The 27,029-nt window shown below is 36.2% G+C and overlaps 2 protein-coding genes across 4 annotated transcripts; one reads left to right on the forward strand and one right to left on the reverse strand.

The window, feature by feature from the left end:
* Positions 1 to 267: 267 nt before the first annotated feature.
* Positions 268 to 11,380, reverse strand: LOC140759888 (origin of replication complex subunit 2). Of its 3 annotated transcripts, none has more exons than XM_073096570.1 (9): positions 11,064 to 11,380; positions 10,843 to 10,949; positions 10,105 to 10,237; positions 9,100 to 9,394; positions 2,092 to 2,319; positions 1,387 to 2,027; positions 1,248 to 1,307; positions 1,067 to 1,102; positions 268 to 413 (listed from the first exon to the last, which is right to left on the reverse strand). In XM_073096570.1, the coding sequence occupies exons 1-6, from the start codon at positions 11,235 to 11,237 to the stop codon at positions 1,831 to 1,833; spliced, it is 1,134 nt and encodes a 377-aa protein (XP_072952671.1). In that variant the 5' UTR covers positions 11,238 to 11,380; the 3' UTR covers positions 268 to 413; positions 1,067 to 1,102; positions 1,248 to 1,307; positions 1,387 to 1,830. The 3 variants fall into 3 exon arrangements, with proteins under 3 accessions (XP_072952671.1, XP_072952674.1, XP_072952673.1); XM_073096573.1 differs by having other exon boundaries at positions 1,067 to 1,136; XM_073096572.1 differs by having other exon boundaries at positions 268 to 1,136.
* Positions 11,381 to 11,542: 162 nt separating this feature from the next.
* Positions 11,543 to 21,134, forward strand: LOC140760564 (hydroxyproline O-galactosyltransferase HPGT3-like). The gene is made up of 12 exons (XM_073097568.1): positions 11,543 to 11,798; positions 11,892 to 11,955; positions 12,051 to 12,100; positions 12,175 to 12,353; positions 13,391 to 13,451; positions 13,645 to 13,717; positions 16,790 to 16,913; positions 17,030 to 17,117; positions 18,609 to 18,659; positions 19,086 to 19,157; positions 20,600 to 20,712; positions 20,788 to 21,134. The coding sequence occupies exons 1-12, from the start codon at positions 11,617 to 11,619 to the stop codon at positions 20,808 to 20,810; spliced, it is 1,080 nt and encodes a 359-aa protein (XP_072953669.1). The 5' UTR covers positions 11,543 to 11,616; the 3' UTR covers positions 20,811 to 21,134.
* The last annotated feature ends 5,895 nt before the right edge of the window (positions 21,135 to 27,029 follow it).

The raw sequence follows: 27,029 nt of genomic DNA on the forward strand, positions 1-27,029 counted from the left end.
ATTCTTGACATCCTTCTTCTTCTACAGTTACCTTTTCAGGTTCTCTTAACACCTGGAATGGTTTAGCAGATGATCTTAATCTTCTTTTTCAGCAATTGGACTTACAGGTATAACTCAATTTTCCACTTGCATCAAGACCTTAAGATCAGATTTAGGAAGAGAATATATGTCTCATGAATTCCAAACTTTTCTCCAACAGAACGGAAAAGTATTCCAATGAGGTTCGTACAATTTTTTTTTTTTTTTTTTTTTTGATCATTTGTGAGTCCGAAAGTTAGATATGAACTAGACAAAAAGCTAACCCTCTTTAGATACAGAGGCACTTAGGCCCCGCCGAGCTTTTAGCTACCTAGTTTAAACTTCAAGCCATATGCGTCGCCGAACAATTGTTCCGAACCAAATGCCACCGTGACCTGTTACAAGTCGTTGCGCAGTCAATTGTTTCTCCAAGCTAATTGCATTGCTGAGCCATCAACAAATCGTGTTAAGCCACCAAATCACCAAACAATTTCATCACAATATTGTTTGGGGTTGAAGTTGAACCCATGACTTTTCTGGTCATAGAAAAAGTACTTACTAACTCTATTAGAGTTGGTTGATGGTTCGTAACATTGCTTCTTGAGTCATCTGTTCCACCTAAATTTTGGGTCTATACACTAAGTACTGTAGTATATCTAATTAATTGTCTTCCAACTCCTAATGCTAGCATGGTTCCTTGTAGCCCTAAAGAATTGATTTTGACACATGTAATTTAAACACAGTAGAAATAAATACCTGGGCTATTTTAGTAGTTCTCTATGGGTGGGATAAGGATATGAAATTGTTGTTATTTGGTTAACCTGTCTAGTAGTACAGAACAAGATCACATTTTGCCCTTACGAGAGGTAAACCCATCAATGCATCCACTCGAAAATGAATTAACTCCAGAAACTTTCTTTTTTTCTGAATATTTTTCCAATAATTTTTTAAACAAAGATAGATGGAAGAACTATTGATATGACAATCAAGACACAAAGCACAGAAATGAAATGAAACAGAAATAAAAGTAAAAAGAATATAGCAATACCAGAGTAAGTTGTCCTTCACATTTTCTTCCGATCATCTGACAAGATGGAAACAGATACATGATAATATTACTGAAAAAAATAAGTTAGTTGAGTGCCAATAAGGAAGAACTAAACAATTACATGCAAAGCACATAAGCATATTATAAGAGACATCATTAGAAAAACTGCTTAAAAACATACCAATCTTTACAAGCTCCTTAAGAACACTGTGATCTAGCTGTAGCCTTCTCAGAGAAAAATCTGGATAATGATTAGAAAGACAAATTCAGCTATAAGAAAATATATTGTACAAACTGTCTATATGAAACTGGCAGCTCACATGATGCGATAAGGCAAGGTGAAGAACATATGCTTCCTTTTCATTCTGGACATTATCTTTGCATTATACAGCACGGTTCCGAGATATGACCTTCAAGCATTTTCATTCTGATATATAAGTCAGTATCTTTATCAATCTGTTCAAAGAGAAGAAACCTTGTTTCAACCTATCGAGTATCAAACAGTGTATGACAATGCGATGTCTGACTATATAAACCATGGACCATACTAGTAAACACTGAGAAATAATAGTCTGCTAACAAACACAAACTGCAGAGTTCTCAATGATTTGGGTGAAAAATGGTGTTGCACAAATGCCAATTGTCAAACAACTAAGTATGTTCAACAGTAATTTCCCATAAAAATAACGCGAACATATTAATAGGATGGTCACTTGAATAAGAAAGAATACAACAAACAAATTATGAATTCTTCAAAATTGAGTTCAACCAAGCTCTTTTAACAACTTCACAAGTGCTTCAGCGGCAAGAGGAATATATAGACAATCTTGGCCATCAGAGTGCCTTCTTGTCTTCACTAATTCATGATCTTTGAACTCCGTCAGGTGAGAGTTAAGCGTTACTTGACTGCTGACAAGAAAGCGCTCGCGACACTTTGTATATAAAGTACTGATTGGCATACCTGAAGAAAAATAACACAATTAGTAAATGGGCAGTTAAAGATGAGATAACTTATAGGAACTTGCCTTCCTCTTTTTCATTAGCCAACTGGTATTCCGCTAGAACTTCAAAAACACTTTGTGCATTTGGGGTCAAACTTTGTAAGACAACTAAGGCAGTCTTTGTAGTTTGGGCATTCCCTCCACTAGCAAGAATCAAAGGGAAAAAGACCCCTTCGACTTTGTAAGATGCAAATGTAGGGACATGGTACCAGCACCAGTTAAATTGTGTGTGAACCATCTTCTTGTCCCATACTGTGAAATTAGAACTTTATCAGCAACAATCATAAAGCAAATATTGGAAAAAGGCAGATTTTTTTAACATATCATGCATTAGAGATTATTCTAGACTAAACTTTTTTAGAAATAGAATTGACATGTACTACAATTCAAGTCAGTTCAACAACTGAAAAGTTAACTATTTGGGCCTGCCTGGAGACCTTGACAGTAAGAGTGCCAAATTTTGTGGTAAAAGTATAACTGTTTTATTCAGCTGGAACATGTCTGAATGTGATGAATTCATTTTGAGTACAAATTCTAAAATCTTGTGGTACGACAAATGTCTTTTTGATGCAAGACAAAATCCTCAATTGCAGATTTGAAAAGAATAAGTAAAAAAAAGTAACTAAACTCTGGGAATCTACCAACCGGGATATTGGAATCCACCGACGTTAGAATTCACCAACAAACACTCAATATGTAAAAACTCTTAAATATTTATTAACTAATAAAAAGAAAATTACAAACCTTTATATAGACAAAGAAAAACAAAAGACAAAAAGATGAAAATAACCCTACAAGATTAGTCAAAACCCTCGTTAAGCTAAAGGGGCACAGGTGCAGCCCTTTTATGCCTATTAAAAGTGATGAATAGTGGTGTCCACACCAACTCTCCCGGGATCGAGTGGAGGTGTGAACGGCTTTGATAGTACTTCAAGATGTTAGAGTCAAGTTGCTGTAATTCCTTGCGAGTGATCTACGTATAATTAGACTCTAGTTAACCTTGCCAGTGAACTAGAAAATAGTAAACTCCTCCTTTTATAGTAGATGTTATTTGATCATCTAAAATAGCATCTATCTTTTCTGCTAGTGTGGATGGAAAAGGTGAAGTGGTGGGTGGTATATCAGGTATGTCTAGAATAGTAGCGAATGTAGCATATAATTCAATAGGGATGTTCATAGGCAGTTGGTAAGCCGTAATCAGAGGGAATATTAATGACATAAGTATTAGTCCCTACATGTTTCAGAACTTGAAAAGATTCTGCACTACGAGCATGCAACTTTCGAATAGTTTCTGAAAGGAATCGTTCGGGTCTGACACGAACTATAACATGATCTCCTACATTGAATTCCTTGGTACCCTTGTACAAGTCAATATATCTTTTTATACTGAAGATTGCTCGCCTCAATTCGCTTAGTGATTTTCTGATGCAAAAAATGAACATGGTATGCAAATGCTTTGGCAGATTCAGAGACTCTAGCATGAGATAATATTGGCAAAAAATTTAAAAGTTTGCATGCTTTAAAACCATGAATAACTTCAAATGGACTCATACCTATAAACCTATTAATAAAATTATTATATGCAAATTGGGCTACAGGAAGAATGACATCTTAGTTTCTTTTGTAATTACCTACAAGCCATCGCAAAAGGTTTCCAAGACTACGATTGATGATCTCAGCTTGACCGTCGATTTGAGGATGATAGGTTGTAGAAAACTTTAACTTTGTGCCAACCATGTGCCATAGGGTTTTTCAAAAATAGCTTATAAAACAAACATCACGATCTGATACAATAGTTTTTAGAAGACCATATAAACAAATTATAATTTTGCCATATGTGAAGCATCAGAGGTCTTGGCATAAGGAATGAATTTTGTTGGAAAGCCATATAATTTAATTATATCGGCAAATTATAATTTTGCTACATGTGAAGCATCAGAGGTCTTGACATAAGAAATGAAATGAGCCATCTTAGAGAAGTGATCCATAACCACAAAGATCAAATCATGTTTTCCAAAGGTGCGAGGTAATCCAAAGACAAAATCTATACTCACGTCCTGCTACGGGTGATCAGGCACAGGTAACGGAGTGTAAAGTCCAATGTTTTATTTTTGATGTTTTACCAGTTGAAGATCTTACATTGCCAACTAATTTTGCTATGTCATGCTTGAGATTTGGCAGTAGAATTGGTGTTTAACTTCTTCGATGGTCTTATCACGTCCAAAATGACTTAATAGGCCACCAACATGGATCTCCTAAACTAGGAAGTCACGTATGGATGTACGGGGAACATAGAGGTTGTTAGCCTTAAATAGGTAACCGTCCTGGAGAAAATAATTGTCTAAAGCTACGTTCAAGCGACTCATCAAAGTGAGAACAATTTCTCCAAAGTCCGGACAAGACGTATATTCTTCCTTCAAGCTAGTGACTTTAATGCCAATGGCAAATAGAAGGCTAACCCGCTTATTAAGCACATTAGCTGCCCTATTTAGGAATCGAAGAGCTTCTTCTAAGAATTTAGGAATCGAAGAGCTTCGTGGTCAAAATAAAGGACAAATTCATGCGGAAGTAATGGTGCCAATAGCACAAAACTTGAATAATTGTATAGAAGTCCTTATAGTAAGTGGAGTGTTTTTGTTTGGTTTCATTTAGTTTCTTACCGAAATAGGCAACAGGATGGCGTTCCTGGCTAAGAACATTGCTAATCCCGATACTTGAGGTATCACATTTCACCTCAAAGGCTTTAAAAAAGTCAGGAAAAAGAATTACAGACGCCACTGTCATTTTTTTCTTAATTTCTTCAAAAGCTTTACTTGCCGACTTACTCCAATGAAAATCCTCTTTTTTTCAGGCAAATAGTGATTGGAGACATGATAGTGCTAAACCCTCGAATGAAGCATTGATAAAAAAATAGCAAGGCCATGCACACTATGAATGTCTCGCAGTTTTGGCCAATCAATGATTACCTTGATCTTTTCAGGGTTGGCGTGGACTCCTTCAAATGTATTACCATAGAGTTGAGCAGCACAAAGCACAAGATAGACTTGATGCAAATGGTCCAAAAGAAGCTCCTTCGACCGACTTTAAATCAAAATGTCATCAACGTAGACAATAAGAAATTTTCCCATGAATTGTCGAAGCACTTGTGTCATAGCACGCATGAAAGTGCTTAGGGCATTAGATAGACCAAAAGGCATCACTAACCATTCATACAACTTGTCCTTCGTTTTAAAAGCAGTCTTCCACTCATCAGCAAGGCAAATTCAGATTTGATGATAACTACTTTCGAGATCGATCTTGGAAAAAATTGAAGCTCCGCCATCATATCTAGCATGTCATCAAGTCGTGAAATGAGAAAACGATATTTGATTATTATTCTATTAATGACTCAACTATTGACACACATATACTGAGACTTATCTTTCTTCGGCGTGAGCAAGGTTGGAACAGAACAAAAACTTAAGCTCTCACGAATAAAATATTTTGTAAGAAATTTATTCACTTGACATTGTAATTGAGCATGTTCTTTGGGGCTCATTTGATAGTGTGGCAAATTTGGGAGAGAAGCCCGGGGGACTAAGTTAATTACATGTTGGATATCATGCAAAGAAGGCAATCGATCTGAAAGATCACTCGGAAACACATCTTGAAATTCATGTAGTATAAGAGCAGCTTTTTTAGCTGACAGTGTGAGGGTAGAGCTCCTAACTTCACGAGCTACTAAGGCAAACACAATAGAGCATTGGTCTACTTCCTTTCCAAATTCTATAAAATTTATTATGTGCAAACCCTTTTAATAGGAGCATTTTCTTTATTATCTTTGTAAATTATTTTTGGACGCATAGAATCTATCTTAATCTTATGCCTTCAAAAGTGAAGGAGCGTGAGTTAGAACGCCCAAATATGATCACACGATCAAATAACCTAAGGGCGGCCCAAAATAATGTGCTTTATATCCATTAACACATATCACACCACAAGTCTCCTTATAAGAAAGGAAAGTGATAGGAATTAGGCATCTCTCATTTAAAGTGATCGAGGAATCATTAACCCAAAATACTTTATAACGGTTCGGGTGAGGTGTGAATTTTAACGCCAAGCGAGAGACAAAGTTAGAAGAGACGATGTTAATACAACTTCCATTTTTTATGATCACCTTGCAATCTTTGGTCCTACATTTAATGTAAGTATGAAATATTGCATTCCTTCATCAATTATCGGTTTCTCAGGGTTGCATCAAAGTGCAATAAATGACATCAACAATATAATCTTCGTAGCTATGGTTGTCGTCACTATCTTAGATGTCATCGAGGTTAGGCTCATAAACTTACTCATTGAGCTCGTCTTCTCCTATAGTGTCATCCTATTCCCTAAGGTAAAGGGCCTTTCGAGGGCAGTTCGAGGCTACATGACCAACCTGTCTATATTTGTAACATCGACGGAGGTTATTGACAGGTACAGCTTCATGGAGGAGCTCTTTTCCTTTGTTAGGTTGGATAAGCGTGGCAATTTGGGTAGTTTTAAAAGGTAACGCTGTCGTTTGAGTTTTTATGCCAGCAAGTGCATAATTGGGAGGTGTGCACCCAATTGATTGCTAGGCAAATATTTCCTACTAACCATCTCGTTTTAACACGAAAGTGTAAGCTTGATCCAAGAAGGTAACCTCCTGGAAATCTTTCTTCGGATGTCGTTATTAAGGCCATGCCTAAAATGACTCAGCATCATCCTCTCATCCTTCACAACATTACACCTCAACATATACTCCTCAAATTAGGAGACATAATAGCCCATAGACTTATTTCCTTATCTAAAATTATTCCATTGATCCAAAAGGTCACCAAGATAAGAATATGGCAAGTATTTTTTTATCTATTTTTCTTTCATTTTATGTCAATGAATGATTGGAGGTTGATCTCGTTGCACTAAAATTTGTTCTATACTTTGCCAAAACAATTTGGCTCGACCGACTAGTTTCATTTGGGCAAATCTAACTCTCCGGTTTTTTGGCAGATCATACTACTCAAAGAAGTGGTCCATCTCATGAAGCTAGTCAGTAAAACAACATGATCTAAACAACAGTCAAAAGTGAGAGCATCAACCTTAATGTTCTTTATAAGTTGATCTAAACAACTATCTCCATCATGGGAGCGCGTACCACTAGTTTGTAACTTTTTACTAAATCTGACTGGCTTTTATTGAAATTTCATAAGTAGTTGTAAGTTATTCTATCTATTACTCTCTTATTGTTTGCTCTGATCTCCTAATTTGCATTTCATTATTTATTTTCTGCATTTGTTCCCTTACTAGTGAAAACACATTACATGAATCATCGTAGTGGTAGAGTAGTTTTAACACTCCATCCCAGTCTGTTATATAACCCAATGTTATGAAAAAAATTTCATAGATTTTTATAAGAGTATTGAAAATATTACGACTAGATTGAATGACTTTAATGCCCGCCTTGAGGCTATTAAGATGGGTTGTGAACAACATGAGAACAAGAGTGACGTCAGTGCATCCAGCATGAGTGCTAGGTACCCCGCTCCTAATGTCGACACCCATCGACAAATCCCATACTATCCTTACCATGAGAGAGGTTATGAAAGAGAACTCCCCGAGCAAAATTATCGTGAAGATGCATTTGATCTTGACAATAATAGAGGGTTTAGAGGCAACGCTACCTTTAGAGAATTTCAAAACTACAATGATCAACTTATAAAGAATATTAAGGTTGATGCACCCACTTTTGACAATCATTTAGATCCTACTCTTTGAGATAGACCACTTCTTTGAGTAGTATGATCTGCCGAAAAACTGAAGAGTTAGATTTGCCCAAATGTGTTGTGAACCAGATCTGAACCAATCCGAACGTAAGAAAAATTATAAAATTTAAATAGTAATAGCCTCGTGAGTTAAGATTCTAGTGCTCTAGTTTCACCTAAATTGAAGATCTTGATGAAAAGATATAAATAAAAAAATACAACAAGGTTAGAACAGGACGGAACGGTAAATATCCGACGTTGTGATGGTCGTCGGAGGGTGGCAGACAGCCTAGGGTGGCTGCTGGAGGTAGATGACGACGGTTTGAAAGTGGAGATAGAGTTTCTAACTTAGATCCACTCCTAGTAAAAATGGACGACTACTTTTGAAAGTAATGCAAGATAAATAAACTTAACTTAATTTAACTCAATATTCATTCAGGCATATATAATTAGGGTTATAATAAAAGACAAAAAAATGAAAATAGCCTTATAAGAATAGTCAAAACTCTCATTAAGCCAAAAAACCACAGGTGCAGCTCTCTTGTACCTACGAAAGTAAACGTGACAAATAGTGGTGTCCTCACCACTTTTTAGAACAGCAATAGATGTCATGTCCTTGGGGATGACTTGCATGGACGACTTGCATTCATCTAAATTCTAACATTGAAATCTTCACAATATGGCTCCAAAGTTTTAGGTACTAATCATATTATCAATAGATAGTGAAGAATAAATGGACTACGATTCTAAGAAATACAGTTCAACTTAATAATGATTTACAGTTCACTGAAAGGTACTAAGAGAATAGTCTGCAGAGCAAGATGAATGTAATTAGATCGCAAATCCAGCATCTTGTCTTAAGAATAACATGCATATACAAATGTATAAATGGTAGAATTGATTGTGACATTTACCACTAAATTTTTTTTTTTAAAAAGGAAGGGTTGTCAATCAGATTACTCCCTACACTTTAGGTACAGGTAGAAAAATAACCTATCAAAAGAATTGAAAATACAGATCTTATGTTAAGAGGCAAAGGATGCAAGCTTTATCTCCATCCTTTTACAATGACATAGTAAGAGAAAAGGAAACTGAAAATTCACGTACAAGCCATTAAGCGTTCACATTTGGAAGTTGATGAATACTAAAAGTTATAAATTATGAGATCAATAATAACAGAGAAAAGAGAGAAGGGGCCGAGAACAAATAGTTGCTTCAAAGATGAATGCTAATGGAAACAACATAACAATCTTCTCAGTAGAGAACTTACGTAAAGGTGCATTAACATGGTCAATTGATGAAATAACACGAACATGAGAACAGCATGCAATCCGAGCAAGATGCTGCTGCGATTCAGAGTCTCGCAAAGCAGGTCCATCAATATTGTGAATTAGAAGACATATAAAGCTATCACTATTATCTGAGATCTGGTTGTCCAAAAATGAGAGAAGATCTTCGATCGTCTGGGAAGCAAAAGGAACTTGTATTTTGGATTTGCTCCCTGCAGAACACTTCCGTACTGCTTTTGATTGGTCCCATAAAGTTTCAGCCATTGCGACTACAACCTAAAAAAATAGGTTCTCTTCACAATGAACTAGTAAAAAAGGTTGCAATCATATCAAACTACATCAAATAACTAGTCTACCAGCCTAAAAAAGTGAACTTCAAATTCATAAATTGACAGTTCCATGCAAACAATTACCAGTGCTATCAAAGCCTACAAGAAAGCAACAAGAAGATAGCTAAGTTAGGATGGCAGGGAATAGCTTTAAGCCTTTAAGGAACAGAGCTAACAAAAGACTGTTTCCAGTAGATTGATGGAGGAAGAGAGCTGATAAAAAAATCTATATCCTTGGTTCAAAGTTCAAACAATTATGTAAGTTCACAATAGTAAACTAGAATCCAATTCTCCTAAATCTCTTTTCTCCTCTCTCCCATCTCTTTCTTCTAATGCTCTTCCTCCTCCATAGCTTAAAAATTTTTCCTACCTTCCATTCTATTCACCTTAATTCTTTCATGAGGAGGCTGAAGCAAATGCTTGCTGCATGAGTATAAGAAACCTAAAGCAGATAACAAGGATAAAGTGGAAAAAAAGAATAAGAAAGAGAAAGTACTAATGGAGGCCACAATTGGAAGATTTGGTGTGTTTATCAGGCATTGAAGGGCAAACAAGGAATCATCTTGATCCTAGAAGAACTTTTTCCTAAGTAACCGATAAAATAATAATCAGCAAAACATCACAACATTTACTAGTCATGAGGATTGAAGATGATACTTGTTTTATGTTGACCGATGGAAGATAGCCATTAATAACGATTACACCAAAATCTGTTAAGGTTGTAGAAGCGAAGTCTTCAAGCAAAACTCTCTTAGAACCAAAACCATACATTAAGAGTCCAAAGCCACACCTGAAAAGGAAAAGAAAAATAAAATACCCACAATAGTAGCATTTCGACAAAAATATATGCAGAAAATTCAGGCTTTGCTAAGCATCTAAAACTATTATAGCATAGTTAAAGCAGAAGCAGAACACAAATGATAATCATGACAATAGTCAGGCTAATACCTTGTGTGCCACCAAAATGTTCTTCCATGTTTAAGCCCATAAATGTAATTAAATAGCATCATAAATGCCTGAAGAAATTGGACTAGTTACTGCAAGAAGGGTTCTTACTGGACAATATTCTTTTGCATAAAACATAACTTAAAAAATATTATAAATAACAAGAAGGATATGAAAAACAATGAAGCAAAAGTTTAAAAATAAAAGCATGTCTATTGATAGAAGATTGCATCAGACAATAACTTGAAAGGGAAAATTCCATTAGTTAGATATGTTTAGATCACATTACGAGCTCATATGCACTAAAATTATCTTTCTGAATTCTGAAGTGGCTACAATGTCATGTCATTGATGTTGTGGTAAGAGATTGATTTCTTGAGTAAAAACTATAAATAACATAGTATAATAAGTTCAAGTAACATTTTAAACTTCACACACGGGTTTACACACCTTAGTTCAAAGAGCCACTTAGGGTAGAATTTTTTATAGCGTTTCATTAAAGCATCGATCTCTTTCTCATGCTTCAGAGAAATTTCAGACATTGATGCTCTCAGTACCTGGCATTAATCCAACACGCAGCTATAACAGAGAATTCGAAATATCCAACATCCAAGTACTACTGACATAGTGAAACAGTTTGGGTTTTGAGAGGATTAATCGATTCTAAAGACCTGCTCGTCGACGAGATTGATGTCTGAGAGCTTCTTGCCGGCGGATCTCTTCCCGGAAGCGGAGGCGACCTCTTTGGCCAAGAAGTAGTTCCTCGAGAACCCGAACTCCTCATCATCATCTTCCTGTTCCTCCGGTAGCGCCGGAGGTGGTCTATCGCCAGATTTAGGAGCCATAGGGTTGTGGCGGCGGAGGCGCTACAGGAGAGGTAGTGGCAGCGGAGGCGCGGCGGAGGAAGAGGAGAGGCGGGGGACTGGAGGAGGAAGAGATCAGCGGCGAGGACGAGAAAGGAGGTGGCGGGAGGGAGAACGAGGAGGAGAGGAGGGATTTATTAGCGTTTTTTCTTTTAAATAGGTCAGGCCTCGGGCAGGGAAACGGGTCGGGCTACGGGCTTCGGATCTCGTGCGGGCCAGGCAGCGTTTGAGTGGGCTTCGGCCTTTGGGCCATGGCTGTGCAGCCATAAATCTACCTCCCGATCAACAGCTCTGCTTCTCCTACCTCCCTCTCCTCCTCCGTCGATCCACCTTCCGCTCTCTCGCGTGGTCGTGATCAGCCATGGAGAACAGCGTCCATATCCCGATCCGCGAGACCCTCGCGAGCGCGATGAAGCAAGAACGGCGTTGGAAGTCGCACCCGAAATCCTCCATTTCCTCTTCTTCTTTCTCCTCACAATCGAGCAAAGCTCCTCTAATCATGGGATTCTTGTCTTGTCTCGCGTGGCTCTACATTGCTGGCAGGTTTTGATCTCTTCACCTAACTCCATTTTCCCATAATTCTATCTTTTGCTCCAAGTTTGCATTTTGATTCCCGATTTTTGTTTTCTTCCGAAGATTGTGGCAGGACGCGGAGAATCGGACGATGCTGTCCAGCCTTCTTCAAAAGAATTCTGCTAATGTTGGGATCTAATTCTGTTTGATCTCGTTTTAAATTTTTTTTTTTCCTTCTAATTATGGTTAGGATATGGAGCTGATTAGGGTTATTGCATGCAGATTCCGAAGGTTGTTACGGTGGAAGATAAGTTGAGGAATCTTGGGTGCAAGTAATTTTCCGAATTGATTGCATTTTCTTTTAATTTTTGTTTTAGGGGAAAATTTTGAATTGGGTTTCTTGTAGTGAGATTGGGAGGAAGATTGTGGAGGCGGAGATGGACTTGACCATGGCAAAGAGCCAGGGATACCTGTGGGGAAATGGGTCTGCTTCAGGAAAGAAGCTTCTTGCTGTTATTGGAGTTTATACTGGATTTGGGAGTCGACTCAAGAGGAATTTATTTAGGGGATCATGGATGCCAAGAGGTAAGTTGTATTTTCTTAAATGAAGATAGTACAGTTAGAAATAATATTTCGTAAAATTCTTTGTTGTGAAGATTGCTTGGAAGTTTAAGACTATACTATTTTTTTATTAAGATTTTGGATTAGCTTAGCTTCTTCAAAGAACTAGCCTATTGTAAACCAGTATTTAATGATGCGTCTAGATGAAATATTATTGCATTGCAGTTTCGACCACTGTTTAAAGGGACAACTGAAGAATGGGATAAGAAAGGGTTGATTTGTGTTACCTAATCCTCATCCATGGTTGGGGTCATGATCTTCTAATCAAAACAAGAACTTTGGCACATAAATAATGCAAATATCTATATGCATAATTTGATGCTTAATCCAGTTTATCTACCTAGTAATATATTAATGTCTGAAAATTGGTAGCTCTGACATGTACTGCTTATGGAACCCAACATTACCTATGTGGTCTACCTGGCAGTCAAGGAGCGGATCTGCATATGCAGTAGCCCACACTGCTTTTCAGATCACGACTCTAAAACGACTTGGTTTTGGCTTCCTTTGCTAGACAACCTAATTTTTCTCTTTCATTTTTAATATATCTTGTAAAATTTTCTTTTTGGCTTCTCTATTCATAGTGACAATTAGCGTACAGGAATAAAATAATGGAATTTTTGAGTGACTCTATGGAGTTTTGCTTTATACGCCCTCATGTGTTCCTCTGAAGCTGACATTAATCTTATTATATCTCTTGAGATAAGAAAGAACTTTTCTGCCAATATTCCTCATTGTTGGAATTTAAATTGGAGACCTTTTTACCATCCCCAGTTCAAACTTATGGTGTTTGCAATTATGCATCATATCATGTTTGATTAAGTGTCATGTCTATTCTATGACTTTAACTTAGCGGTGAAGAAAAGCTTTTGTGTATTATCTTTGTTGATAAGATACAATGACCATTGGTCTGGGACATTTTAGCAAATCTTTGTTATTTAAGTTTACATGTCTGACTCATTGGATTAATTAGATGCTACTAATTTATTGTAAATTTGCAGGTGATGCATTGAGGAAGCTTGAAGAAAGGGGTGTGGTCATCCGCTTTGTAATTGGTCGGAGGTCTTCTTCCGAACATCTTAATTCTTTTTTCTATTTTACCACATTGCTAGTTCTTTGTTATAGATTTTTATCATGTTGTCTTTGTGGTCATTTAATGTGCATTATGACAGTCTTGTTTTATCTATTTATGTATGTTTGAGTGGAGACTGCTACTCAATATCACACTCTTATTTGAAAATTTTGGAATACACAGTGCTAATCGAGGTGACAGCTTAGATCGTAACATTGATGATGAAAATCGCCAGACAAAGGATTTCTTGATTCTCGTAAGTTTTTGGTAAATTTTCTACCAGCAACTTCTATTTGTCCCACTTACAAATTTATTCATCACATGACTGTGATAGAGCTTCTGATGTTCTTTATCTCTCACCCTATTTTAAATTCATAATTGAATCCAGATATCATTTGTTAGTTTACAATTGGATGATTGATGGGAAAACTGATGAAAGATTAGGACTGATAATAAGCATATCTATCTTGGTTTGTGTGACATTTATTCTAGTAAATGTTACTTCATAAACTCCAACAAGTATGATGAAAACTTATTTTTTCCATTCTTTTTACAAGGATAGTGGGTTGAACTGGGAGAAGAAACTGGAATAAGATTATAAGTGTGCACCATTTGATGGTGATAGCTTTTGGTTGCATAAAGTTATAGACATAGTTTGCTGATTAATGATTATAGGTCATATGTTTTAACCATCTTTATGTGATTTTCCATGGTTACAACTTTGTTGGCCTATAAATTCAGTAGTCATGTTGTATAGAATTTGGGTTTCATTCAATCCAACATTTTGAACTGCATGACTTATACTATAGATATATAGAGTAATTTAAACCAAGGCTTGTCATATCAAAATCACGGGGCTTGCCGACCTTGGCTTGGGCGCAGTATGTATCTTTAGCACGCTTCAGTTAAGAATTCTGTTTTGGCACACTTAATAGTCATGATATTTAGAAATAATAATTTTTAGGCCCTTTTAAAGCCTTAAAATAGGTTTTAAGAGCTAATATGAAGTCCTTCAACACTAGATATTAGTGTAATATATGCAATTAAATTTCCAATCTCATAATTTTTTCCATTTTCTTCCCAGATCTTCTAAGTTGTGGCAAGTAACTTTGAAATCAAAATTTCCCTTTGATTTATAAAATTTGAAATAGAAATTCTATATTAATTAAGCACCTCAATGTTAAGAGGTATAAAAAGGGATAAAAGAGATCCAAAATTAGATTTTTTTTTTTAAAGTAAGACATGCTCAATTCCTAGTGGCACGCATTGGCATGGGTGGCCATGATGAGTATTGAGATACTTCCCATGTATTGGTGCTAATAGCTCATTGGCACGATATGTTGAGCCGTGCCAACTGTGTCGATGGGCATGACAATTCATGATTTAAGCAACCTGACTAGCTAGATCTCATGTGTACTAGCACAAAATGTTGTTTGATTATGATCTTTCATTTAGTTGGTCAAACCAGCCAGATAGTGTCCTGGAGATGCCTTTGTATAGTAACTTCCAATTAGCTAGATCCAATGTGAGTCAGAAAATATCAAAGTTGTTGAAGTAAGTGGCACACTGTAGTTTATTAAGACATCCTTCATATCATTGCTATCTGTGAAGAAATGATAGTGTTGCATTTAATTGTTGTAGTTCATTGAATGATTACACATACGCTAGGGTTTGGTAAGTTATAAAACCATGTAGTTGGTTACTCTGTACATCTCTATGGGACATACAAATATGTTACCGTACTCTACTCTCAATTATACCTATGCAAAAAAATATAATGATATACTTTGAAGGATGCCCAAGAAAGCATACAAATTTACCACTACATGCATATAATATAATCATATAGTGTATAGTTACAAATAGATGCTAGATTCTGTCTGTATGTCATGCAAAGATTTGAAAGACTGTAGGCAGTAAACAGGCCACCAAGGGGCCTCTTGATGTCAAGACGCCAAGGGATGCCTAAAAATCAAAGTGTTGCAAAAGTAAACAAAAAGAGGAGCAAATGTATATCAAAACAAAAGCTACAATTATTGCATGAAATCAATCAAATAAATTATTTCTTTTCTACTAAGAACAATTGTTGGCTATTACAATCTACTCTGACAACAAATTTGAATGTAAGGTCAGCCCATATACTAAAACATGAGAAAGCTTAATAAAACTGAACCTAGGCAGAATAAAGTGGAGCCTAAGTATACTCCATCTAAGGCAAGTTTTTCCTAGGTAGTAAGGGGGTCATTCTATAAACAATGATGACATTCATGCTCTCAAAGTGGTTCGGGCTCAAGAGAAGAGTCTTCATTTAACTGCTAAAATAGAAACAAGAAATATATGTATAGACATATTGTTTGTTAGAAATATTGAAACATGTGATGATAACTAATGTTAAGAGCATCCTAATCTGTCCATCAAGAATTCACCCACATCTTCAATGCAAGTGTGCATCCATAAATTTTGAATAGCTGTATTTGTAAGGCCATAAATCATGAATAAAGCTCTAAAATTACAAGACTTTGGTACTGCACAACAACCCATTTGCTAATCTTATTAGTAAAAAGTTGATTGCATACTGTGTCAATCAATCCTTTGAGTTTTTCTTTTTTTTTCTCGATGAAAGGAGTTCTCATCCCAACAGATATAGCAGAATAAGATGTCTTCTAAAATACCTTTTTCAAAGAGTTCAGTGTCATTTGTATCAACTAGAGCTTGCGTAAGTGAACTATGAGAGTATGCCTTTACTATCATCACTCTAGATATCAAAGGAAAAAAAAACCCTCAATGTACCTGAGCTTCTTAAAGTTTTGACAGTTATTGTATTCAATTTTTTTTAAAAAGAATGTTGTATGGCTTCATGAGAAGTTTTAATTTGACTAGGAAGCTATTATATTTAGCATGGCCTTTGATCCAAACCAGCATGAAGTTGGAATTTTGGTAGGATGCATATAATTAGGATTAATTCTCTAGAACCAACTGAAGAAGACTAAGGATTAATTTGTTTACTTTTGATTTACAGGATAATGCATACTTGAACTTTGGTTGTTGGATAACTTCCTTTTCTAACTATGTGAGGTAACAGTAGATTAATAGTAGAGTTACCTTCATGTGATTTAGGAAAATCTTGAAATTTTGGTGTGAAAGATTAAAGATTGATTGTTCATTTATATTTGGTGTGAAGACTATTTTGATCAAAAATATTATGAAATTATGGTTCCAATAACTTTGAATAATCAACTTCTCTGAATTTTTTCCATGGATACTCATTGTCTCAAATTTGTTGCCCTGCTCTGTTGTACTCATTTTCTATACTGTTTCTCTCTTCCAGGAAATTCATGAAGAAGCTTCAGAAGAGTTGCCTAGAAAAGCTAAATTCTTCTTTGGTGCAGCAGTTGAAACCTGGGATGCAGAGTTCTATGTCAAAGTTGATGATGATATCAATATTGACCTAAGTAATTTCTTTACTTGTATTAAATCGAGCTGAAGAAGAAATTTTTACATGTTATGGTTGCTTGCACCGATAATATTTTTATATTCCAGAAGTTCTAATATATAAATCTTTGATTAGATGGGTTAATTGAGATTCTTGAAAGTCGCCGAGGTCGTCAAGGTGTGTACATGGGCTGCATGAAGTCAGGAGGTGTCATAAGTGAAGAGTATGTCCTCAGTTCTCACAAACTTTCAAGTGATAATTGCTATTTGTACATTGTATTTGCTTTGTATACTTCAACAAAATATTTTCCCTTTCAGCATTGATGCTATCAACAAGAGCAAAAGATTTATTTTGGTTAGTTAGACACTTAATAGTTTAAACAAAGTACTCACTTCTCAGGGATTTAGCACTTTTACCCACCTAGCCCTATTCTGGTTCACTAAAGGGATCAAAACTGACCGTGCTGGCCAGCACTTACCTCGTCGCCACCAGGTTGGCACATGGCATGGGGTGCCATCAAAATCAATTTAGTTAGCTTTGAAATGGCTCCTAACAGCGTTCAACAGCAATAGGAGGTCCCTCAAGCTCTCCCGTGTCAATCAGAGAAGGCTAGGGTACTTGCCTCTTCACTTGCCGGAGAAGACAATCTGTTTGAAACAGATTGTGATTTAATCATGATCAGCTTCGAGCAGATAGTAATAAGTGAGATCCGCTTAGGTGGATGCCTTTATAAAATCTGAAGCAGATTGTCTCTTAAGACGATCTGTTTAGAGTCTTTCTTCTCCAATCGAAAGAGGAGAAGAACGGCTTCTCCGGTCTACGGCACACCACATGCGAGGAAGCAGAAGATCTCAACAGCGGTGATGACGCAGAATTGGTAGGGTGTGTAATAGGCTTCCTCCCTTTTTCACTCTTATTTCTCCTTTCTTACTGTCTGCGGTGCTGGTCGAGCTTGCATCGGCACGGAGGCATGTGCCGTGCCGGCTGGTGGCCAGCACAGTGTATGCCTACATCATATCCATCCTTGAAAGGGATAAAGACCCAAGGTTATCACGAGAAACACCTGACATGCTTTTATTACTTGTAACCTACCTTATATATATAGAATATAAGATGTTTTAGGTTTCATTATATATATCCAGTGGAAAGATAAAGAATTACATAGCAAATTACCTATATTTTTAAATGTGGCCAACTATGCCAAAAGATTAGTAAGCCATTCGGTGCATAAGTAGTAGGTATACAGCTCATTGGAGCATCTCGTAGGGCTTTGTTACTGATCAAAACATCCCGAAGTATGGTCAGTCATTATGATGTTGCATACACTGGGTTCCTTCTTGTTTGGCAATTAATTACAATCAAATTGACCCACTAAACACCATGTGAATCAGATAGAAGACTCAGAACTAATTTACAGCTTCTTGATATGTTTTGACTTTAGGCATGTATTATGTCCTTGGAAACTTTTATTTGTTATTGTACATTCATTATGAACTTTGCCATTATCATTCAGTACTAGAAACAATCTTAGTTGCAATGATATTTATGACGTCTGAGATAACGACCACTTATAGTTAAGGTTATTAGTAGATTTACTTTCATTCATATAATAATCTTGATATATTATAGTAAACCATCTTTATATAGGTAACAAAGAGGAATGTGAATCTATCTTCTTGATCATGGAAACAACTTCTGATCTTCTTTTTTTCAGGGGAAAACAGTGGTATGAACCTGAATGGTGGAAGTTTGGAGATGCAAAATCGTGAGTATATGCCTCAATTCTTTTTTGCTTGTCTCTTATACTTTATTCTCTATACACATGAGAGGTCTTAGTTTCCATCGAACATGTTGCTTTGTACCATCATTTGTAATGGCCTAAAGATGAAGCTGCTAGACATTTCTTGGTAGTATGAACTTTCACATTCATAGATTTTTGTTTCAACCATTGTGGTCTATGTTGTTTACTTGTTCTGCATGACTTTTGGAATTTTCGCATCCACAGATTCTTGATTGAAGTTAGACTTCCTATTTGAATTGATGTTGCATACTACTTTTTGAAAAGAGGGTGATGTGGTCTGTTCTAGTCAAACTTTTAAGATGTGATTCCTTCTTTTCTCAGAATGGATATATACTACTGAAGTTCTAAGTTGTGATTTTTAATTTTTTTTCTGATTCTTTTGTGAAACAGGTACTTTAGGCATGCCACTGGTTCTCTGTTTATACTATCAAATAATTTGGCTCACTACATCAACATAAACAGGTACATTTTTTGGACTTGATGATTATTCCTTGTTTTACAATTCGTGATTATGTTTTACAATTTGGAACTATTGCAACTTCACACACCACCTTCCATTACATGGCTGTTTTCAAAGTCACAAGCTGGCTTTTCTTTCTTTCCATTAAAACAGATATATTGTAAAAGTCCAATAACAGACCTCAGGATGTCTGTAAATCAAGCAGCTCATGTAATTTGGTCACACTTTATTGCTAACTAAGGCCGTTAAACTTTTATGAAAAATTTTTTTTGCCCTTCTACGAAGTTACCTGGGACCACATCTTAACTTCACCTCTAGTAGAACCATTGTTGCCAGGGAGATTGGTCTTAAGAACATAGTTCTTACGGTGGACTTTTGTAAATTAACCACTTAGTAACATGAGACACTTGACATGTGATCTTTACTTTTGCATTAACATTTTATAAATACAAGGAGAAAGATTATTCTAAATATTCTTTCAGAGACTTGGAATTCTTTATTAGTTTGTGTTAAGAGTGCTCTGGTATCAAGAAGATGAAGTTTGTAATCTAGTGTTGATTTTCAATAATTTCAATATCTGCATTCACTAGATAGATAATTAACAAGGTAGTTTCAATTTCAATTTCGGATTAACAACAAAAATGAAGCGTGAATTGAGATTAAGTTATTCAAGTTCAAGAGTTTGATTGTGAAACTTACACTCAAAAGCAATTTGATCAACTATTCAGGTAATGAAACTCAGACTTCATAACAAGACTCAGATAAAAGAGAAGATGATCTATGGATCTTACTAGCATGCCTAAGCTAAAGCAGATATAAAGCTGAGAAATCTAAGAAATAACCAGTCTAAACTTTGAGGCAGTAAGAGAATCCATTGTCGCTTGTTCCTTCTTTTCTCCTATTTCCTAGGCAGCTCAAAGTAGTCCAAATTAAGTTGACACTTCAAGTGGCAACTGAATTTAGATCAACTGGGAAGCTTCAGCTACTACAGTTGGCAAAACATACATGACATATATCCTTTGTAGCTGAAGTATTTATTATATTATTGTGTCACAAGTGTTTGCTTCTTCTTTTTTGTACAAGTTATTAGGTTCTAGTTTTACTGATGACTCAATGCCATAAGTTTAAATAAAATAAGTCTCTGGGTTTTAAAATCTTAATTCCAGCTATCTCCTGAATAGTTTGGCCTACAGAACAGTGGTTAGTATTACATCGTCTTGGAAGTGTTCTCATGGAACACAAGTCTTGTATGTGTATATTTTCCAGCTTGACTCATTCTTTTGAATAATCCTGAATGCACTTGACTTTCTTCACCAGAGTATGAATCAAAATTTCATGATCATTCTTCTTTCTTTCTTGATTTTTCCTTTTGGTCTCAGTTTGTATACTGTAAGACAGTGTCATTCTCTTAAACCTGTATTTCACTCTCCTGTCCTTTGTGCAGTGCATCTCTGCAGACTTATGCTCACGACGATATATCTGTTGGTTCATGGATGATGGGTGTTGATGCAACTTATGTTGATGATGACCGTCTTTGCTGCAGCAGTTCTAGACAAGGTGGTCATTCTCTGAAGCAAGCTATTGTTATCATGTTACACTTTTATTATCCGCTAATTTCATTTCTGCTCGCAGAGAAAGTCTGTTCCGTCGCTTAAGGAGAAAAATACATTGTGCTGTTGCTGACAATTGTTTTGGCTATTGATGGAAGTGCTCTACTTTGCTTGTTTGTAAGATACGGCTCGAATGAAATTAAAGTCCAGAAGAAATACAGCTAGGAATGGGTGAAGAGGGCTCTGATGGATTCATTATCTTTATTGTACAGTGAGGATTTCACAGTTTTTGTTTATCCAAATGGTCATTCTCTTTTATATTCTCTTCCTTGAGATGAAGGTGATTGATTCATTGTAAGACTGCGGAAAGCAGAGTTTAATGCAACATTCCCTGAAAAAGAGAAAGAGATCATTCAGAACTATACTTCATTCTGGTTTCGATCTTTCTTGGATGCATTCATTTGAAAATATAGTGTTTGAGGATAGAAAAAGAATTTCATTGACTAATGTTGAATAAAGGAGAATCATATAGTATTCTGCACTCCCCCTTTTTGCCGTTGGTGAGGTGGCGGCAGAGAGGATCGGCGGGGGGCTGACATGGCATTACCGGTAGGATGAGAGGGATGATGTGGCATCAGTGGAAGGTCTTACATTCTAATGAGAGCACATTGTTTTGAAATTGTTTTCGAAGGTAGATTATCGTTAAGGGTTAATTATATTTCGATCAGCCCTCGCTCCAACCCTCTCATTATATTATCTAAAATGTTACACTTAAGTATCCTTCTATAAGGATGGATAGTGTATTGTTTTAAATATTTTAAGGTGAAAAATTAATACCCTAGGCACAACTTATGGAACGTCTCCTTATTATGATAGCAATGTGGAATAATAAAAAAACAAATAAGGAATGGCAAACATAGAAGATTTTATGTGGAAAAGCCCTTAAACCATGTTAAAATCTACAGATTTATTTTTAGGTCAGAACCAATCATTAATCAAACTGCAGCAATTCACAAGAATGGCTTACAAACATCCATCAATACACACAATTCATTAGAATTGGTTTTGCTCCCTAGACCTTAGGATTTACTGTTTCCTATGATTGGTTTTCAATTTTATTAACCCTTGAGATTGATGCTAACGGCTTTGTACTCTTGTGATGATATCCTTCAAGTTCAGAAGATGATGAGAAGAGTAGAAGTCTAATCCTGAATAGTCCGACCTAATTCAGATCGAATTCAGATAACAAATTTCTATTCGATTCGGATACAGATTCGGATACGGATAAAATTTTTGAAAAATCCCGAATACGGATAAATTTTTTGAAAAAAATTCCGGATACAAATTCAGATATGGGTTGAATATAATTTTCGGATTTGAATACAGATATCAGATATCGGATATCGGATATTCGTTTAAACACATATTTTTTTGAATGATTTATAGTTTTTAGTTTGCTTATTTAAATAGTGAATATTGATATTATTTGTAGAGATTAATTTCTCTAATTTTATATGTATTTGACATAAAAAAAATTATTTTTTGTGAAACTCTTAATATTTTTGTGTTAATTATGTCTAAATAATATATCATAATTCGTTTAAAATTCGATCAACATCCATTTAAGATCTGATTCTCTATCCGAAAATTATCCGTATACATTTAGTTAGGATTCGGTTTCAAATTTTGCTATCGATCTAATATTCGTATTCAAATCTATATCCAGAATAAAAATATAGATTTAAATATGAGTTGAGCACTATCCGGTCTGCATCCAATTCGTTTGCACCCCTACTAATCCAGCATGTTCTAACTGAAGTAGTAGATTATCTTCAAAGGTGTAAAATCCCATTCAATATAAGCACATAAGTCACAAATCCATGTTTCGAATGCAAATAAGTGCATTCGAGGTTCACCTTTGCCTAAAAGATATAAAAAAAGTTTCACATTAGTCATAATTAGAGGGTGGTTAAGTGATACAATATAAAGTACGGAGGTCGAAAGTGATTTTATACCATAATTCTATTTAAACAATGAAAAAGAATTGTAAACAGAGCAGACCGCAAAGAAAATGAAAGGACAGTATAGGAAAAATTTTGATTCAAGAAAGCTATAATTTCCAAATCTATTTCAGATTGAGAACATGAATTAATAGCTCAAAATAGTGGGCTAATTAGGAATTGTCTCTCATTCAAGAAATATCTCTCTTTTGCCTATTGAGCTATAAAAGAAAACATGAGGTGGTCTAAGAAATCATTTGTCTAAATTAGGCCCTTATTCTAGAGATCATCTATCTGAAATGACACTTTTTAAAGTTTTCATACTATAGTAAATTTTATTTGCTTCACTATTAACAGGGATTATTGATGAATAAACTCAAGTTTTTGAATTGTGTAGGTACACCAAACGATATTCCTACATAAGTGAATTGCAAACTTATTTATTCAAGTAGATATCACGTAAGATGATATGTAGATATCTATAATAACCGATGGTTGAATTAGAAGAATACTCTCCACCACACAACCACGCACTTGTTGACAAACTTTTAACCATTCGTGTAACATCCCCACTACCCCCCAACACACACACAAATGGAGAGAGAATTATGCAAACATGCTAGTCATGTGAGCAAACTATCCAAACCCTCCCCCTTTCTTTTTCTCATCATGTCAATCTCATTACAGGAGTGAGCTGAATCTGTCTTTCAAACCTCTAGTGAGTCATATCTCCTTCCCTTTATTTGATTTCTTATTTAATGATTTTGGTGTCGTCCACTCCCTTTTATTAGTTTCCACCTTCATTGACTAATTTTGTCGGACGGTGAACTTGCATCTCCCCATGCTGATCCGAGAGCTTTCCCTTAGTGTCATCGTGTCATGGGTAAGCTACACGGGTACTTTAGGCTTTCGCTGGAGGCTACACCTCGTAGCCTCCCATCATGGACTTCTTTATGTATCTCCAGTCATCATTGGTGACTCCAATTGCACCCCCTCTAGCCTACCATCTTTGTCTTCTCATATAGATTCTTTAGGTTTCGTTGATGAGGGCTCTCGTGGCCTAGTTGTTGGTTTTGGCAGCTACCATGACCGTCATCCATGTAGGGGAGTCCCTCAACATTGGCTACTCTAATCGATCTTGCCGCTACATGTATTCTTCTCCAACTTGTTGTTTTCCTGACCATCCATGTCAACGTCGCCCTTCCACGATCAGTGGGAAACCTTCCCCTCCTTGTGTGGATGCCCTTAGTGGCATCCATTGGTTCCCTCATGGCCGGAATAGTCGAGTGACTCCTCACCTTAGCCGGCGGCCTAGGTGAAGGACTTTCTCGCCACCTTGTGTGGTTTATGTGTGTGCCTGTGGGAGGTTCTAGGTGGTCGACTAGCATTGTTGGTGGCTTGGATTGTCGGCAACATCTTCCCCTCTTTACCATTGAGCTCCATTGTTGTAGTAGGCCTATGCTTACCTCTGGTTGGGTTTGCACTTTGTGTGCTCTATCGGTCGTTGGTGCCAACCAATGTATTGGCCTAGACTACCAGCGGCGATGTTCACCAATAGCATTGCCTATCTCTCTGTCTCTAGTCGAGAGAAGAGAGTTGGGTGTGTGGTGGTGATGGGTCGAGTTTGGCCTAGCCCATCTTGAGCTTGGGCTGGGTGTAGTCCAGCCCCTTGTTGGGTGGTGCTGGGCTAGGTATGGCTCGACCCATCTTAGGCTTGGGTTGTGTGCAACCCATCCCCTAGTTTGGTGGGTTGGGTTGTGGTCAGCTCAACCCAAGTTAGTTTGGGTTGGGTGCAGCCCAACCCATCGTGGTGTTGTGGGTTGGGTTATGGTCCAACCCAAGTGGCTTTCTTAGTGTGTGCTGGGGTCTTTGAGCCTTATGTAGGACCAAATAGCTTAATTGCTCGCTAATGTATTTTAATTTGCTTTAGTCCTTTCATTTAATTATCGTTAGCAAGTTTGAGCCTCAATTATTAATCATCTTTAAAGGACAATATAGTTAGTCATAATAATTGTCATAAATCAATGTTAATAGATGAGGCAATGGTAGGAGAGTACCACTATTAATTGTTTTCAAAGGAGATTTAGCTCCGATTAGAGTTTGGTAATATATTAAACATGCTTTAATATCCAATAAAGTAAGTTAACAAATGTGGTCTATTTTTATTTACCATGAATTGACAGTAATTAGTGCAACGGTAATTATGACGATAATGATATTAATAACTCTTATTAACGTGTTAGATCGTTGTAATTAATATACTAACTCTATCTGATTAAATGCAAGAATCTTTAGATGGACATACCCCTAAACCCACAATGGTTATCCATAAATTATTTAACTAGTTAATTTGGGTAGGCTGGTACTTATTTATATTACTTTTATTATAGAGGTGGAATCCTTACCGTGCGAGGATGACCTCACGGCACTATTACAATCAGTTATCTGAAAAGTTATATCAGATAAGTGAAACTTTTATAATCTAGGAGCAGTATAGAAAACACAATATTATACTTTATGACATCATCACATTCATATCATACAAGTGTATAGATTTATTTATTATTATTAATGCAAGTAGTCTCTGCTAGCTTTACTTACGGTTTGGCATAATTATATATATCATGATACTATGCATATCTATTGCCATTATTATGTAGGATTGCACATAATACATGATAATGATGTGTCTTCTATTATGCTTATTATGCTATATAATATTATGTCAATTGCACACGTAGACGATCACAAAGGGAGTGACTTCTACATCTCGACGATACCTGACACCTCTCCAACTGGGGTTAGGAGTGGGGATATTATTATATTTATATATTAGAGCCTACACTTAAGGTCTTAGTTTGTTAATCACAAATAATCAAGCAACCATTTCATCGGGCAATGAGTAATTTATTATCGATCAATGAGAGTTATACTGTAACACTCAAAATCTAAACACGTGCATGGCATGTGCCCACACGACACGTGCGTAGCACCTGACCATTTGGTTAGATACTGACAATCAAATAAACCTATAGCAACATTATAATTTTATCCACAACATCTAAACTAAGATAGCTCAAGTCTAACTGTCAACAATATACAAATAACCATACATGGGCCCCACACAGGCCACAACACATCATCAAGAGGTTTTCACAACTACATATACACAACGGTGGCATATACATAATTATACAAGTACAAAACCACCTGTTAAAATATAAGACAAGGATACAAACATACTTTGAAGGATGTCCACTAATATATCAGATAAGATAACTCATCTGGCATATAACACTAACCACACTCTACTCCTCACTCACTGGCAAGACCTCTAAGGGAGTATCCTACTCCTCTCGTTCACCTACGTTTTTAGAAAAGAGAAAACAAGAGAGTCATGAGCTAAAGGCTCAGTAAATAGACTTTACCCTTAATCAGTGAAACCAACCAGAGAATAAATCAAATACTGGATAATATGAATCAGAAAAAGTATCATATCATGAATGAGTAAATGAATGTGTTCTCAATAATACATAAATGAAATATAGATAACATGTCATAACTGATAAGAATACATAATCCTCAATAATAAATAAGCATGTCACCACGTCATATGATCATCATAACTCTCTCTCAAATATGATATATGATGCATGCCGACCATGACAATATTATGATATCAAATGCAACCATATATGATATATATTGACCACTTGATAATCAGGTAATCAGATGATAATAAAATCATATGCATTTCTCAACATCTCAGTCATTAATGTCATCTCTATATGTCATCATCATACTAGACCACTGTGCACAGTCAACACCCGGTACCCGGTCTCAACATCATGCCCGAAGACTCAAAGCATACTCCGCCACCCACAAGAGTATCTCAAATATAATCTTATACCCTACCACCCGCTAAGGTATCAACATTCATCCAGACTGGGCACCCTTCCTAGCTGATAGAAATCTCGTGAGGATAACTCGTCATATATGCACTGGCGAACGACATGTGTCCGAATATCTACTGCGCACATAGACTAACGACCTCGGACGTAAGGTCAATAAGATTGCAACTATGTCGAGCGATCAATCATCCACCAAGCGCGTCCTAACCCTCACGTCCACTTGGATATCCTCACGCTTTCTATTAACTATCCTATCAATCACATTTCATGCTTTCCTTCTAAATGACAGATCATATGCATATATCCAATACGATAACAAGTCACTACATAATAGGAATTTAGGTGGAATAGGAATTAAGAGAAAAATGATGCAATGTAGTCTCCAACCATGTATCTAACACATGCATACTCCT

The sequence above is a fragment of the Typha angustifolia genome, chromosome 5, assembly GCF_048772165.1.
Source record: "Typha angustifolia cultivar Huaian chromosome 5, ASM4877216v1, whole genome shotgun sequence".
NCBI classification, from domain to species: domain Eukaryota; kingdom Viridiplantae; phylum Streptophyta; class Magnoliopsida; order Poales; family Typhaceae; genus Typha; species Typha angustifolia.

Coding starts and splice junctions, on each gene's coding strand:
- LOC140759888 (XM_073096570.1), bottom strand. CDS start 11,237: ATGGCTCCTAAATCTGGCGATAGACCACCTCCGGCGCTACCGGAGGAA. Junction 10,950..11,063: donor TCAATCTCGTCGACGAGCAG/GTCTTTAGAATC, acceptor GATTAATGCCAG/GTACTGAGAGCATCAATGTC. Junction 10,238..10,842: donor AAGTGGCTCTTTGAACTAAG/GTGTGTAAACCC, acceptor TTTCCTTTTCAG/GTGTGGCTTTGGACTCTTAA.
- LOC140760564 (XM_073097568.1), top strand. CDS start 11,617: ATGGAGAACAGCGTCCATATCCCGATCCGCGAGACCCTCGCGAGCGCG. Junction 12,354..13,390: donor GGGATCATGGATGCCAAGAG/GTAAGTTGTATT, acceptor GTAAATTTGCAG/GTGATGCATTGAGGAAGCTT. Junction 20,713..20,787: donor CTGCAGCAGTTCTAGACAAG/GTGGTCATTCTC, acceptor TTCTGCTCGCAG/AGAAAGTCTGTTCCGTCGCT.